Below are 16,039 nucleotides of genomic sequence, written 5' to 3'. Positions count from 1 at the left end.
TCCCCATGGCCTCCTCTGGACTCGCTCCACCAGCTCCATGTCCTCCCTGTGCTGAGGACTCCAGAGCTGGACCCAGGACTCCAGGTGGGTCTCCCAGAGCGGAGCAGAGGGGCAGGATCCCCTCCCTGGCCCTGGTGGCCACGCGGCTCTGGATGCAGCCCAGGACACGGGGGGTTTCTGGGCTGTGAGCACACGTTGGTGACTCCTGTTGAGCTTCTCCTCCCCCAGCTCCCCAAGCCCTTCTCCTCAGGGCTGCTCCCAAGCTGTTCTCCACCCAACCTGGATTGAACCCATGGATCACCTGACCCAGGTGTAGGACCTTGCCCTTGGCCTGGTTGAACCTCCTGAGATTCTCCCATCCCCACTTCTCCAGCTTCATGTTCCTCTCGTCTCTCCTGCATCTTCCAGCAGAGGACGCTGCCCTCAGGTCTGGAGAAGACCTCCCTGCTGCTTTTGTTGGCTTTGTGGAACACGGATGGGAGCCACGTTCGCCTTTCCTCATCTTTTTTTTGACCCCACATCGTGTGTCTTCATCTCGTTAACCTCGTGTCTCACCACCTCCAGGCTTGGCGTTTCCTCCAGCTCTGGTGTCCATCTGACCTTGCTTCCCGTTTTTCCTCTCCATCCTGCTTGAGATGTTACCAAACCATCAACCTCTTCTGCTCCTTTATTATTTTCAGGAGCGTTGACACATCCATGTGCCCTTTGTCCATCCCCACGCTCTGTAGAACCTCAACCCAACCTGCTCCATCGTCCGTAACCACCATTAATTCTCTGTTTGCTGCTTCTGCCTTTGTTGTTTCCCGTGGGCGCCGGAACGATGGTTCCTTCCCAGCTGGAGGTTCCTGAGATGTTGAGATGCTCCTTCTGTGGGCTTGGACACCTCTACTTTTAGTCCCCCAAGGGTTTTTGTGGAGGAGTCTTTCCTTCCGAGAAGAATAATGACTCGTGGTGTAACTCAAGCTCCTTGAAACGCGATGTCCTCGGTGGTTTTCACCATGGGCTTTGTCATCTTGGGAGGTGACGCGAGGTTGTGGGTGAAACCAGAGCCTCGGGGCGTGTTTTGTGGAAACCAAAGCCACCTCTCAACTCCCTGAACCCCAAGCCTGAACCACCATAAGTGAGCTACTGGAAGAGTCTTTGGGGTGGGTGAAGGACCTGGGGGTGTTGGTTGGCAGTGATGGTCAGAGAGGCCAAGAAGGCTGGTGGCATCTTGGCTTGGATCAGAAACTGTGGCCAGCAGGAGCAGGGAGGTGGTTGTGCCCCTGGACTCGGCTCTGGTGAGGTCACACCTCGAATCCTGGGTTTGGTTTGGGCTCCTCGCTCTGAGAAGGCCCTCGAGGTCCTGGAGAACGTCCAGAGAAGGGAACGGAGCTGGGAAGGGGCTGGAGAACAAGGTTCTGAGGAGAAGCTGAGGGGCCTGGGGTTGTTTAGCCTGGAGAAGAGGAGATGAGGGGAGACCTCATCACTCTACAACTGGCTGGAAGGAGATTGTGGTGAGGTGGGTGCTGGGCTCTTCTCCCAAGTGACAGTGATAGGAGGTGGCCTCAAGGTTCCCCGGGGCAGGTTCTGATTGGACATCGAGGAAAAATTCTCCTCCTAAAAGGTTCCTCAGGCCCTGGCAGAGGCCGGGGAGGGGATGGGTTGTCTCCATCCCTGGAGGGGTTTCAGCGCCAGGTAGACGAGGTTCTCCGGGCTCTGGTTCAGGAGTGGACAGGGATGGTTGGACTTGATCTCAAAGGTCTTTTCCAACCAAGACATCCTCCGATTCCACGTTGAGGTGCAGCTTCCCAGCTGAGATCTTTCCCGCGGCGCTCACGCTTGTGCTGATGGGTCAACCAGGGGTGGTTCTAGCTCAGGATCGTTGCTCTTTTTCTCCTCTCGTGGGGGTTGGAGAAGCTACAATCGAGGTGGCACCACCCACTTCTCCTGCTAATGCGACTCTGCCGCGTTTCTTCACGCTCTCTGTATTCTGAGCAGCCCAGAAGGATCCTACTGGTTGTAACCAGGTGAGAACTTCCAGATTTAACAAACGCTTGTAGCGGCGCCACCCGAATCTTCACCTGGTTTTGCTTTAGGTCCATCACGCCCCGTTGCTTCAACCTTGCTCCTCAAGGTCCCACCTCCCGGTGCCGAGGTGGAGCCGTAAACCCAATCGACCCTTCGCCTCCGCGGTTTTAAGCTCGAGGTTTCCGCAGGCCGAGCGCTAACGGCGCCAGGACCTCCCCAGCCCTCCGGCGCCTCGAGGTTGGTGGGAACTGTTCGATTCTCAACCTGGTTTGATTTCTTGTGTTTTTTGTTTAAATGCATTTAGCTGGACAAAAGGTCCGGAGGGATCAGCAGTGGCACAAAGAGCAGCTGCCAATCCTCCGGTAGAGCCCGGTGGGGCCCAGGAAGGACCCGCTTCCATCTCTGATGGCAAAGAGGAGCCCTCCGAGTCCCGTCTGGATGGAGCGGTGAGGGAATCTCCTCCAGGACCACCAGAAACCTCTGTGGAACAAGCTGGAGTTGAAGCTACCGTGGTGTCCGTCAAAGCCACCGATATGGAAGAAGCGAAGGCAGAAGAGATCCCGTTGCCGCCTTCCAATGTGGAGGAAGAAGAGAAGGTTCAAGATGGCGCTCAACCAACGTGGTTTGAAGCTGCGTCGGAGCAAGAAGCTGAAGGAGAAGATGAAGAGTTGTCTTCTCCTTCCGTTGGACCATCAGAAGAGTTGTCCACCGTGAGCAAGGCTGAAGATGTTTCACTGGATCATCTTGTGAAGCTGGAAGGACGGGAATCAACCGGAACCATCCCTGAAGCGGTTCCCTCAGCTCCTGCTGCAGCTTCGGTGGAGGCGGCGTCACCTCTTGTCCCTCAATCAACCAAGAAGTCGGATTCTCCTGAAAAAACTCTGGTTTCGGGTGTGCAAACCGATCACGAAACACCCGTAGATCAGACGGCGGAGAAGAAACCAGCGCTGAAAACTGAGGTGGCTGTGGAGAAGACACTGGAAGCACCTGGAGCAGAGACAGAGGTGAAATCTGAAGAACCTGAGCTCCAAGCTGGAAGAGCTGCAGAAGAGAAGCCTGAAAAGCTTTTGGTCAAGAGTGAAGTTGAGGCGGAGATGAAGCTTGAAAAATCCATGAGCGAGGTCGGGGCTTCTATGGAGAACGCTGGGAGCGTCGTTAATGAGAATAACGAAGGAAGTTTAATTGAAGTCCATCAGAATGGAGGAGTGGGACAACTCGGAAGGGATGAGACCTCCAAGGAGGTTCCCTTGAGCTCCTCCCTCTCTGTCAAGGAACCTCCCTCTGGCGCTCAAACCATCTGGAAGGCGGTGGTGTGTCTTCCAGATATAGCCAAGTCCAGGTCTCCGTCGCAGAGGAACGAGGGAGCGGGAGGGGAGCAGAAGGCTCCAACGAAGCGAGGCCAAGCGGCGTTGGAGAAGAGAACGACGTTGAGAGAAGAAGATCAACCACGAGGTGGGAGCGGCCAGTGGAGCTTGGGAGACGGCGGCAAATGTAAAAGGAGCCGAAGTTGTGGTGTGGCTGGACAGGGAGGCGGTGGGAGGAGCTCATCCCAGCAAGAGAAGGACTCGCGAGCGGAATCTAGGGCTAGTTCAAAAGTGTCTCAAGAGGGAAAGAGTAGATCCTCCACCACGAAGAGAGACGCCGGCGGCAATAAGGTGAGGAGGGCAGGAACGGGCCCGCTCCATAACTTAACTCCACAATGTTGAGTAGGAGACGATGAGTTGATGTTCCCCTCCCTCCCCTTTGGCTCTAAACCACGTGGCTGGGTTGGGGCCACCCGAGAAGTTGGAGTAGCCCGGCTGGAGGGCAACCAGGTGCTTCTAGGTGGCAGCGTGGGCACCGCCAAAGCCCACCTGGAAGGTGTTTTTTTTTGAACCGAGTCTTTCTTGAATGTCGTAACGTGATGTTCTTGGATTAATTCCGAATGGGAATCGCTGAGCTTTCTGTCCTTGTTGTCAGCTGCTATTTGCCTTGGTCAAGTCCTGCACGGACAGTGGTTGCTGAAAAGAATCTTCTAAGCGAGGTGTCTCCTGGGACTGCGCTGCCGCGTGGCCTCGGGCTGTTCTTGCCGAGCGCGGGACGAGAAGCAGCGAGCTGGACAACCTAAAAAAAGTTCATTAAGGGATTAAAAAAAGCTGATTTTTGACGTTCTTTTCTTCTCTTGGGCCTTCACCTCATGCCAGAACTTCTCTCTTCGTCTTGCAGGTGGCCCTGGGCGGCAGCGCTAGAGCGTCCAAAGGCACCGGCAGCGGCGCAGAAGAGAAAGAGGTGAGGACGTCACCTTGAATGGTAGAATCGTGGGGTGGGGTGGGTTGGAAGGGACCTCAGAGCCCATCCAGTTCCACCCTGGCCATGGGCAGGGACACCAACCACTGGATCAGGGGCTCCAAGCCCCATCCAACCTGGCCTTGAACCCCTCCAGGGATGGAGCAGCCACCACTGCTCTGGGCAACCAGGGCCTCCCCACCCTCAGCATGAAGAATTTCCTCCTGATGTCTCATCTCAATCTTCTCTTCTCCAGTTTAAAGCCATTCCCCCTCATCCTGTCACCCCAGAGCCTTGGAAAACGGCCCTCCCCAGCTCTCCTGGAGCCCCTTTCCCTACTGGAACCTGCTCTGAGGTCTCCTTAGAGCCTTCTCTTCTCCTGAACAATCCCAACTCTCTCAGTCCCATACAGGAGGTTCTCCAGCCCTCACATCATCCCCACGGCCTCCTCTGGCCTCGCTCCACCAGCTCCATGTCCTCCCTGTGCTGAGGACTCCAGAGCTGGACCCAGGACTCCAGGTGGGTCTCCCAGAGCGGAGCAGAGGGGCAGGATCCCCTCCCTGGCCCTGGTGGCCACGCGGCTCTGGATGCAGCCCAGGACACGGGGGGTTTCTGGGCTGTGAGCGCACATTGTGGCTCCTGTTGAGCTTCTCCTCCCCCAGCACCCCAAGCCCTTCTCCTCAGGGCTGCTGCCAATCATCTCCCATCCTGGATTGAAATCAGGGATTGCCCCAACCCGGCTGTAGGACCTTGGCTTTGCTGAACCTCCAGAGGTTCTCCCATCCCCACTTCTCCATCGTGTCCAGGTCCCTCTAGATTCCATCCCCTCCTTCCAGTGAGGCAACTGCCCCACTCAGCTTGGTGTCAGCTGCAAACTTGCTGAGGGAGCCCTCGATCTCGCTGTCTCTGTCATTGATGAAGACACTAACCAGCTCTGGTCCCGAGGTGGACCCCGAGGGTCGCCACTGGTCACGGTGTTTCCCCCACTGTTCCCCAAGGAAGCTGTGGCTGCCCCATCCCTGGAGGGGTTCAAGGCCAGGTTGGATGGGGCTTGGAGCCCCTGATCCAGTGGGAGGTGTCCCTGCCCACCATGGTGGGGTTGGAACTGGATGATCTTTAAGTTCCTTTCCAACCCAAACTAGTCTATGATTCCATGGTCTCCAGGGAGATGCTTTTCAGTGGCGATGGAGGTGTTTGTGTCCCTGGGTGATGTCTTCTCCTCCCATTTCTCCTTTTCCCAGGAGGAAGAGCTGTTTCCCTTTAAGCTGGACGAGTTCGTCACCGTGGATGAAGTCATCGAGGAGACCGAGTCTCCCGTTAAAACCCGTCAGAACCCACCGCGGGGCAAGAGAAAAGATGGACCTAAACCCACCTCCTCGTCGGAGGCGCCTTCCAAGAGGAGGAAAGCGAAGGGCTGCGTCCCACCCCTCACCGAGAGCCACCTCTCCTTTGTCACCTTGGACGAGATCGGCGAGGAGGAGGACATGGGAGTCGCTGCCTTGGAAGCTCTCGGTGACCCGCGGGGCCTGGTTGTGGTGGACGAAGTGATGGAAGAGGAAGAGCTGTTGGAAGCGGTGAAGGATCCGCAGTCGCTCGTTACGTTGGATGAGATCTCGGAGCAGGAGGAGCTCGGGGCTCACAGAGACGTCTCTCGGTCGGCATTTGAGGAGCAGGATTTGAAAGCCGAACCCTTGGTCACCGTGGATGAAATCGGGGAAGTAGAAGAGCTGCCTCTCAACGAGCCGACGGACTTGATGGACGACGTCCTGACGCCCAAGGAGGACAATAAAGTGGCCGCTGAAGATTCTGGAGATGGAGCTTCCTCCCAGGCGCTCGATGATCCCAGCGCTTTGGTGACGGTTGATGAGATACGAGAGGACAACGAAGACGACCCTCTGGAGGCTTTGGATGAAGCCAACGAAGACGATTTTCTAGCTGACTTCAACCGTCTGAAGGAGGAGCTGAACTTTGTTACGGTGGATGAAGTTGGAGAGGAGGATGAGGAAGAAGAAGATAATTCCCTGGGGAAAAATGTGAATGAGGAGGAAGACGACGTAGATATTGTTGCTGTTGCAGGACCAGAAGAAGAAGAAGTTGCTGCCGTTGCAGGACCAGAAGAGGAAGATATTGTTGCTGTTGCAGGACCAGAGGAAATGGAGATTCTAGGAGAGATGAATCCAGAAGAAGACATTCTTGCCATCTCAAAGCCAAAAGGTAAGGAACTTCTCATAGTTTCCAGGGTGGGGATAGGAGAGATGATGTTTGTGGTCGGTGCTGGGCACAAAGGGGGCTTGGAGAACGTGGAGGAGAGTGGAAACCTCCAAGTTATTGAGTTCCTGGAAGAGGGGTCGGGAAAAGCCAGAGATGGAGAGGGAATGGTGGCCTGAAGGTGGGGATGGTGGCCTGAAGGAAGGAGGGTTTCTAATTGTGCTTTACAGGACATCTTTCTTGATGGCCAATCAAGTTGCAGGTTGCTTCAAAGTCCTTGTTTGGCTTCTACGGTGGCTAAAACGGAGGAAAATCGAATTGTGGAATGAGTTGGGTTGGAAGAGGCCTCAAAGCCCAGCCAGTTCCACCCCTGCCATGGGCAGGGACACCTCCCACTGGATCAGGGAGTGCGAAGCCTCATCCAACCCGGCCTGAAGGACAACCCAGCCCATACAGATGATTCCAACCTGGGCTGCATCCAGAGCCCTGTGGAGCCCCTGATCCAGTGGTTGGTGTCCCTGCCCATGGAACTGTCTGGGCTTTGAAGTCCCTTCCAACCCAACCCATTCAGTGATTCCACGAGTCATTAGCTCCAGAACCAAACTCCAAAGTGGTTGAATCAAGCAAAAGGTCCCACAGCTGCAAAGCTCTGACGGCTTCCAAGCTGGATCTGGAGGAACAAACGGAGAAGAACATCTGCAGCGTGGAATTAGCAAAGGGTTAAGAGAACCAAGTCATCTGAGCTCCGTGCAAAGGACCCACGAGGAGTCGTGGCCAGCGTGGGCGAAGGCTCAACGTGATGCGGTTCCTTGGCCTGAAGTTCTCATTGTCCCTTTTGTTCTGGTGGGTTGGAAAAGCTTCTCCTCCCACGCGTAGCCATGAAGAGCTGAGTCGCATGGATGTGGAGGAGCCGCGGGAGAAAATGATTATTAAAGAGTGTCTGAAACCTTGGTTTCCATCACCGTTGGGAAGGGTTCGGTCGGCGCTGGACACTCCCCTCAGAAGTAAGTGTTCTATATTGGTTTAATCTTGGTAGAACATAAAGATTCCTCGTCATCGACAACAGCGTTGGGTGAAAGTGCAACCTATTTTGGATCTTCTACCAGGTCCAGAGACCTCGTAAAATACCCGAGCGTTCAAGTTGATTTCTGATCATAGAATCATGGAATGGGTTGGGTTGGAAGGGACCTCAAAGCCCACCCAGTTCCATCCAGGGACGCTTCTCACTGGATCAAGGGCTCCAAGCCCCATCCAACGTGCCCTTCAACCCCTCCAGGGATGGAGCAGCCCCAACTTCTCTAGAAAACCTGGGCCAGGGCCTCCCCACCCTCCCAGGAGAACATTTCTCCCCAAGAGCTCATCTCGATCTCCCCTCTTGCAGCTCAAAACCCTCGTCCTGTCTCCACACTTCTTGATCAAGAGCCCCTCCCCAGCTTTCCTGGAGCCCCTTTCCCTACTGGAAGCTGCTCTAAGGTCTGCCCAGAACCTTCTCTTCTCCTGAGCAACCCCAACTCTCCCAGCCTGGCTTCACACAGGAGCTTCTCCAGCCCTTGGATCATCTCCATGGCCTCCTCTGGACTTGTTCTCCACATCCAACCATCAGGTCGAGCTGGTGGTGAATCCCAACACATAGATTGGACGCGGGGTAAATCGGTGACTTCAGTTCCTCTCCAGGAAAACCTCAGACGGAAGAGGTGGAGGTAGGAAAGGTCGAGTTCCTCCTGAATTGGAGAAGCAGAAGAAGAAAACGGGGAAGAAGAAGTCAAAGCCAGTAAACCCATGTTACTCAAGTCTTAAAACCAGCAGCAAAATGGGAAGAAGGTTCTTGCTCCCCTCAGGGTGACTTTGTGACTCTTCGCTGGCCACTGGGACTGCTTCGATAGTCCAGAACCCACCACCTTGTTCTTCTTGGAATAGAATCGTGGACTCGTTAAGGTTGGAAAAGTCCTCTAAGCTCATCCAGCCCAACCCCACCATGATGAGTCAACCATATCTCAAAGTGCTACATCCCCACGTTCTTTGAAGCCCTCCAGGGGTGGGGACTCCACCACCTCCCTGGGAAGCCCCTACCAGGGCCTCAGAACCTTCTCCATGAAGGAACGTCCTTCCCAATGTCCACCCTGACCTTCTTCTGGCACAAGTTGAGGCTGGATCCTCTCATCCCATCTCTTGTTCCTTGGGAGAAGAAACCAGCCCCCACCTTGCTCCAACCTCTTTTCAGGCAGATGTAGACAGTGAGGTTTCCCCTCACCTCTTCTTCTCCAGGCTCAACAGCCCCAGGTCCCTCAGCTGCTCCTCAAAACCCTTGTTCTCCAGCCCCTTCCCAGCTCCGTTCCCTTCTCTGGACTCGCTCCAGCCCCTCAAGGTCCTTCTTGGATTGAGGAGCCCAAACTGACCCCAGGATTTGAGGAGCGACCTCACCAGAGCCGAGTCTTGGGGCACAACCACCTCCCTGGCCCTGCTGGCCACGCCATTTCTGATCCAAGCCAGGATGCCCTTGACCTTCTTGGCCACCTGGGTCCCTGCTGGCTCACGTTCAGCCACCGTTGACCAGCCCTGGAGGGTCTTTCCCACCCAGCAGCTTTCCAACTTCTCTTTCCCCTTCCTCTTCTCGTATGAATCAAGGAGACCTCGTGGAACTCCTTGTCTTCAGAAACATCCACGAATGTTCATTTTGATCTTTCCTGGTTCATCTGGTTGGGTTTGGACGGCGCTGTAGGAACCTGAAGGCCGCTGTCCATCCTTGTTTAATTCTAGAACCTTGGTAGCTCTAACATGAAGAACCCGAGATCTTGGTGATGGGAATGTGGAGGCTCGTTTGAAGGTGCCACCGCGAGACGTGTGCTCAGGAGCTCCTCTGGTGTCCTTCACCGCAGCTCCAGGGCTGGATTTGGACATCTTGCTCCTGGGATTGGTGTCAGATGGTCCTTCAAATTGCCCCGTGGGAAGAGCGAAGGGAATAGGTGGACAACGGCGAGGCTGGTGTCCGTCCCGTGTGTCCCGAGCCACCGCAGCGAGGGCTGGAGCAGCTTTAATGGTTCCTTTGTTCCCTCCAGGAGAGCAGCTGGAGTCGGGAGAGAAAGAACCGGAGTCTAAGCAGAAGAAAGTGGCTCCTTCAGACGCATCCAAGGCACAGAGCACCCCAAAAGGTAACAAACCCACCTCAAATCCCAGAATCCCAGCGTGGTGGGGTGGGAGAGGCTCATTTGGTCCCACCTCTGCTGTGGGAGAGTCAACTCCAGTTCTAAAGAATCAGTCTGGGTGGCTTTGGCTTCCTCCAGAGGAGGAGGAGAAGGCTCCACACCTCCCTGGGCAGCCGCTTCTGGTGCCTCATCACCCACACAGGGTAGAAGAAGGTTCTCCTCGTGTTCAGGTGGAACTTCTCCTTGGCCTGTGCTGGGCACCAAGGAGCAGAGTCCAGGCTCCACCTTCTGTTGGACGTGGGTCAATGTTGATGTTCCAAAATTTTCTTCTGGAAGGCAACGTCCTTGCCCATCTCCACATGCCTCCACGGCCTCATCACTGGCCCAGGTTGCCCAGAGCAGGGGTGGCTGCTCCATCCCTGGAGGTGTCCAACCCCCCCAGGTCCCTCTCCTCCAGGCAGTTTCCAGCCAGACTTCTCCTAGGCTGGAGCTGCTCAGGGTTTTTGTGCCCCAAGGGCAGGACCCGCCATTTGGCCTCGTTAACCCTCATCCCGTTGGTTTCAGCCCATGGATCCAGCCTGTCCAGATCCCTTTGGAGAACCTCAAAACCCTCCAGCAGATCCAGCTTCCACCCAGCTTAGTGTCATCCCCAAACTTGCTCAGGGTGCCCTCGATGCCTTCACCCAGGTCATTGATAAAGACACTGACCAGGGTTGGACCCAGCGCTGACGTCCAGCCCTGTGTGGTTAACGTTGTGTCCTGCCTCTCCAGACCTGGATTACCTCGTCCCCAAGGCCGGCTTCTTCTGCCAGATCTGCTCGCTCTTCTACACGGATGAACCATCTGTGAAAAACCACTGCAAGACGCCGCTTCACCAGCAGAACTTGGAGGTAACGGGGAAGCTTCTCCAGATGCACCGGGGTGGTAGGACCATCGTGCTCAAAAAGTGCTCCAGCGCCGTTAAGGAGCTCGTTTCATCCTTCATGGAATCATGAGATAGTTTGGATTGGATGGGACATCAAAGCTCATCCATTTCCGTGGGCAGGGGCACCTCCCACTGGATCTGGTTGCTCCAAGCCCCATCCAACGTGGCCTTCAACTCTTCCAGGAATGGAGAAGCTACAATTTCCCTGGGCAACCTGCTCCAGGGCCTCCCCACCATCCCAGGAGAACATTTCTCCCCAAGATCTCATGCCCAGAGCAGTGGTGGCTGCTCCATCTCTGGAGGGGTTCAAGGCCAGGTTGGATGGGGCTTGGAGACACCAGATCCAGTGGGAGGTGTCCCTGCCCATGGAACTGGATGGGTTTGAGGTCCCTCTCAACCCAAACCATCCCATGGTTTTAAGAACCTCGTGGTGACGTCTCCAACAAACAGTGCAGGTTTGTCCGATCTCCTGAAGCTTCAAACTGACTGAAACTTCTCGCAGGTAGAATGGCCAAGAGGTCTCTTTTGGGGCAGAATCCATGTGGTTTGGGTTAGAACCACCTTCCATCCATTTGAACCCCACCAGGTGGTGACCATATTGGTCTGGGAGGAGAGCCGAGTGGTTTTGGTAGAGATCATGCATTCCCAGTACAAACCAGTTTATTTGAGCCTCTCTTCATGGTGACTATAGTGGTTTGGGAGGAGATCCAAGTGATTTTGGTGCAGATCACGTGTTCCCAGTACAAACCAGTCCCTTTGAGCCCCTCCTCATGGTGGCCGTGTCCGTCTGGGAGGAGAACCAAGTGGTTTTGGTAGAGCTCACACGTTCCCAGTACAAACCAGTTCATTTGAGCCCCTCTACATGGTGACCATAGTGGTTTGGGAGGAGAACCAAGTGGTTTGGGTGCAGATCACACATTCCCAGTACAAACCAGTCCCTTTGAGCCCCTCCATGTGGTGACCATGTCCATTTGGGAGGAGAACTGGTTGGTTTTGGTGCAGATCACATGTTCCCAGTACAAACCAGTTCATTTGAGCCCCTTGTCTCTGCAGAAGTTCATGGCCAAGCAGAAGGACGAGGACGATGACGGGGAGGAGCGGAGTTCGAGGTGATCGGTGGGACGAAGAATCCCCATCAACGCCTTCAATTTTTGGGTCCAGTCACTTTTGTGTCTTTCGTTACGGTTTCCTTCGTCATTCGGTTCCGGAAAGAAGCATCCGTCTTGTATAAAGTTGAGGAGCAAGAGACTGAGAAGCCCCGTGCGGTGGCTTTGATTTCACTGTCCGCTCATCGGGCTTTGGAGGAGATTCCTTGGGAAGATGCTGAGAAGAATTAAATGTTCTTACTGTAAAGTTCACGTGGGGCTGTGGTTGGTTTGATGTGATTTGGGTCGCGATGGAGACGAGCAGGGAATTTATTGTTGAGATCCAGATGGAGTTATGGATGCTCCATCCCTGAAGGGGTTCAAGGCCAGGTTGGATGGGGCTTGGAGCCCCTGAGCCAGGGGGAGGTGGCCCTGCCCATGGCAGAGGTGGGACTGGGTGGGCTTGGAGGTCCCTTCCAACCCAACCCACCCCATGGTTCTTCAGAATTCCTTCCAGAAGGACCAAAGCTCTTCGTTCTTTAGGAGTGTTGGGAAGGACTCAGTCCTGGAGGGGCTGGGAGAGGCGGTTCGGAGGGGTCGGACGGGGCGGAAAGCGGGTTGGGATAACGGCAAAGAGGGTAAAAAAAGGAGCAGGAGGATCTGGAGCAGCTGGGGGGGCGCGAAGAGGAGCCGGATCCGGCTTGCGAACAGCTGAGCCGAGAGACGAGAATCCGAGGTAAAAATAACCGTCCCGGAATACACGGGGCTCTTCCCAGCTGGCCCCGAGCCCCGAGGGGAAACTGAGGCACGGGAGGAGCGTCGGGATCCCACTGGGAGCAGCCCAGTCCTCCCATTCCAGGGTCCCCCTGGGACCTCGGGGCTGAACTGGGTTAGTCCCCAGTGGGACCCCAGGTTTCAGGACCCCCCCCATGACCCCCCCCCAGTGAGCAAATAGAAAGAGGGGGATCAATCCTTGCCCCCCCCCCAGTCCATCCCCTGGGACCCCAAATCCATCCCCTGCCCTCCCCCCCTTCATCCATTGCCCTTTCCCATCCATCCACTAACCGCCCCCCCAAATCCATCCCCTGGACACTCCCCTCTCCATCCCCTGCCCCCCCCTCCCCAAAATGCATCCCCTGGACCCTCCCACCCCATATCCATGCCCTGTTCCCCCCCCCTTCTATCCACTCTCCCCCCCAACCATCCCCTGACCCCCCCACCCCAAATTCATCCTCTGCCTCCTCTATTCATTGTCCCCCCTCCATCCCTGACCCCCCCAATCCATCCATCCATCCCCCCCATTCCTGACCCCCAATCCATCCATCCCCCCATCCCTGATGCCCCCAATCCATCCATCACCTCCAATCCTGAACCCCCAATCCATCCATCCCCCCCATCCCCTGACCCTCCCAATCTATCCATCCCCCTCAAACCATCCCTGACCCCCCAAATCCATCCATCCCCCCCATCCCTGACCCGCAAATCCATCCATCCTCCCTGCTCCCTGACCCCCCAATCCATCCATCCCCTCAATCCAATCCTGACCCCCCCAAATCCATCCATCCTCCTCTCCCTGACCCCCCCAATCCATCCCTGACCCCCCAGTCCATCCATCCCCCATATACCCTGACCCCCCCCAATCCATCCCACCCCCAATCCATCCCACCCCCAATCCATCCCTCCCCCCAATCCATCCGTGACCCCCCAATCCATCCCTGACCCCCCCAATCCATCCAACCCCCCCAATCCATCCCTGACCCCCCCAATCCATCCAACCCCCCCAATCCATCCCTGACCCCCCCAATCCATCCATCCCCCCAATCCATCCATCCCCCCCAATCAATCCCTCCCCCCCATCCCTCCCCCCAATCCATCCATCCCCCCAATCCATCCATCCCCCCCATCCCTGACCCCCCAATCCATCCAACCCCCCCAATCCATCCCTGACCCCCCCAATCCATCCCTCCCCCCAATCCATCCATCCCCCCAATCCATCCCTGACCCCCCCAATCCATCCATCCCCCCAATCCATCCATCCCCCTAATCCATCCCTGACCCCCCCAATCCATCCATCCCCCCAATCCATCCATCCCCCCAATCCATCCCTCCCCCCCATCCATCCATCCCCCCCCCCTCCCCTCCCCCTCCCTCCCCCCTCCCCCCTCCCCTCCCCCCCCGGTCTGTTCCCCTTTAAGGGGCCGGGCCCTGGCTGGGGGGGGGGGGGCAGCGTTTCAGTCCCAGTTTAAGGGCTGGGGGGGGGGCTGCCGGGGGGGCTGCAGGAGGGGGGGGGCTGCGGGGGGCGCTCGGGGCCCGCGATGTTGCGGGTTTTCATCCTGCGGGCGGAGAACGTCCGAGCGCCCGATAGCGACATCAGCGACGCCTATTGCAGCGCGGCCCTCGGCGGTGAGGGGGGGACGGGGGGGTGGGGGGGGGACAGGGGGGTGAGGGGCTGGGGGGGGGGTGAGGGGCTAGGGGGGGGAGTGAGGGGAGGGGAGAGAGTGAGGGGAGGGGAGAGTGAGGGGAGGGGGAGAGTGAGGGGAGGGGGAGTGAGGGGAGGGGGAGAGAGTGAGGGAGGGGGGAGAGTGAGGGGAGGGGGAGAGTGAGGGGAGAGGGAGTGAGGGGAGGGGGGAGAGTGAGGGAGAGGGAGTGAGGGGAGGGGGAGAGTGAGGGGAGGGGGAGAGTGAGGGGAGGGGGAGAGTGAGGGGAGGGGGAGAGTGAGGGGAGGGGGGAGAGGGAGGGGAGGGGGAGTGAGGGGAGGGGGAGAGTGAGGGGAGGGGGAGAGTGAGGGAGGGGGAGAGTGAGGGGAGGGGGGAGAGTGAGGGGAGGGGGGAGAGTGAGGGGAGGGGGGAGAGTGAGGGGAGGGGGAGAGTGAGGGGAGGGGGAGAGTGAGGGGAGGGGGAGAGTGAGGGGAGGGGAGTGAGGGGAGGGGGAGAGTGAGGGGAGGGGGAGTGAGGGAGGGGGAGAGTGAGGGGAGGGGGGAGAGTGAGGGGAGGGGGAGAGTGAGGGAGGGGGGAGAGTGAGGGGAGGGGGAGAGTGAGGGGAGGGGGAGAGTGAGGGGAGGGGGAGTGAGGGGAGGGGAGTGAGGGGAGGGGGAGTGAGGGGAGGGGGGAGAGTGAGGGGAGGGGGAGAGTGAGGGGAGGGGGAGAGTGTGAGGGAGGGGGAGAGTGTGAGGGGAGGGGGAGAGAGTGAGGGGAGGGGGAGAGTGTGAGGGGAGGGGGAGAGTGAGGGAGGGGGGCTAATGTAAGGAGGGGGCTAGTGAGGGGAGGGGGCTAGTGAGAGGGGCTAGTGGGCGAGTGAGGGTCCCCCTGCCCTTTGGGACCCCCTTGTCTTCCCCCCCCTCCCATTTGGGACCCCCCCCCCTTTTAGGATCCCCTCATCCACCCCTCTTCTTGCCCCCTTTGGAACCCCCCCTCCTTTAGGACCCATTGTCCCCCCCTCACTTGGGACCCCCCCATTAGGATCCCCTTATCCCCTTCTTTAGGCCCCCTGTCCGCCCCCCCCCACTTTGGACCCCCCCCCATTTGGGACCCCCGTTCAATTAGGATCCCCTTATCCCCCTCCATTGGGACCCCCTGTCCCCCCCCCCACTTTGGGACCCCCCTCTATTAGGATCCCCTTATCCCCCTCCTTTACGACCCCCCTGTCCCCCCCCCTTTGGACCCCCCCCATTAGGATCCCCTTATCCCCTTCTTTAGGACCCCCTGTCCCCCCCCCTACTTTGGGACCCCCCCTCAATTAGGACCCCCTGTCCCCCCCTTTGGGACCCCCCCCCATTAGGATCCCCTTATCCCCCTCCTTTAGGACCCCCCTGTCCCCCCCCCTCACTTTGGGACCCCCCCTCCATTAAGACCCCCTGTCCCCCCCCACTATGGGACCCCCCCCCCCATTAGGATCCCCTGATCCCCCCCTTTAGGCCCCCCCTGTCCCCCCCTCGTGTCCCCCTGTTCTCTCCTTCCAGGGAGGTTTAGTCACCGGGGGGGGGGGCACAGGGGACATTGCTGAGCGGTGACAGCACCAGCCGGGCTAGTTCTGCCCCCTCCCCCCTCTCTGGGGGGGGAAGGCAGCGATTTTTGGGGTGGGGGCAGTGTTTTTTTGGGGGGGGTCAGCGATTCTTGAGGTGGGGGAGCAAATCTGGATTGGGGGGGCAGCGATTTTTGGGTTGGGGGGCAGCGATTTTTGGGGTGGGGGCAGCGATTTTTGGGGTGGGGGAGCAATTCTGGACTGGGGGGCAGCGATTTTGGGGTGAGGGGTAGCGATTATTTGGGGGGGGCAGCAATTACTTGGCTGGGGGGGGTCAGCGATTATTTGGGGTGGAGGCAGTGACTCTAGGGGAGGTGGGAGCAGCGATTTTTTGAGGGGGGCAACGATTTTTGAGGTGGGAGCAGAGTTTTGGGGGGGGCAGC

The 16,039-nt window shown here is 57.7% G+C and overlaps 2 protein-coding genes across 10 annotated transcripts in view; both read left to right on the top strand.

Annotated features, from left to right (window-relative positions):
* Positions 1–11,909, top strand: part of ZNF638 (zinc finger protein 638) — a 35,865-nt gene extending 23,956 nt beyond the window's left edge. For 3 of the 7 annotated variants that reach the window (XM_069856603.1, XM_069856604.1, XM_069856602.1), the window contains exons 19-25: positions 2,315–3,665; positions 4,216–4,278; positions 5,517–6,489; positions 9,540–9,632; positions 10,398–10,516; positions 10,735–11,006; positions 11,605–11,909. In XM_069856603.1, coding sequence (XP_069712704.1) covers positions 2,315–3,665; positions 4,216–4,278; positions 5,517–6,489; positions 9,540–9,632; positions 10,398–10,516; positions 10,735–10,971 — 2,836 coding nt within the window. In that variant the 3' untranslated portion in view covers positions 10,972–11,006; positions 11,605–11,909. The other 4 variants (XM_069856605.1, XR_011337397.1, XM_069856606.1 and 1 more) reach the window with 4 other exon arrangements.
* A 2,027-nt stretch (positions 11,910–13,936) lies between these two features.
* DYSF (dysferlin) overlaps positions 13,937–16,039 on the top strand; it is a 95,682-nt gene continuing 93,579 nt past the window's right edge. For all 3 annotated transcript variants that reach the window (XM_069856599.1, XM_069856598.1, XM_069856594.1), the window contains exon 1: positions 13,937–14,039. In XM_069856599.1, coding sequence (XP_069712700.1) covers positions 13,952–14,039 — 88 coding nt within the window. In that variant the 5' untranslated portion in view covers positions 13,937–13,951. The remainder of the gene's footprint in view (positions 14,040–16,039) is intronic.

Source organism: Phaenicophaeus curvirostris, chromosome 4 (assembly GCF_032191515.1).
Source record: "Phaenicophaeus curvirostris isolate KB17595 chromosome 4, BPBGC_Pcur_1.0, whole genome shotgun sequence".
In the NCBI taxonomy this organism is placed as follows: domain Eukaryota; kingdom Metazoa; phylum Chordata; class Aves; order Cuculiformes; family Cuculidae; genus Phaenicophaeus; species Phaenicophaeus curvirostris.
The sequence above is the reverse complement of the archived record's forward strand: the minus strand, read 5'-3'. Positions and strand labels throughout refer to the sequence as shown.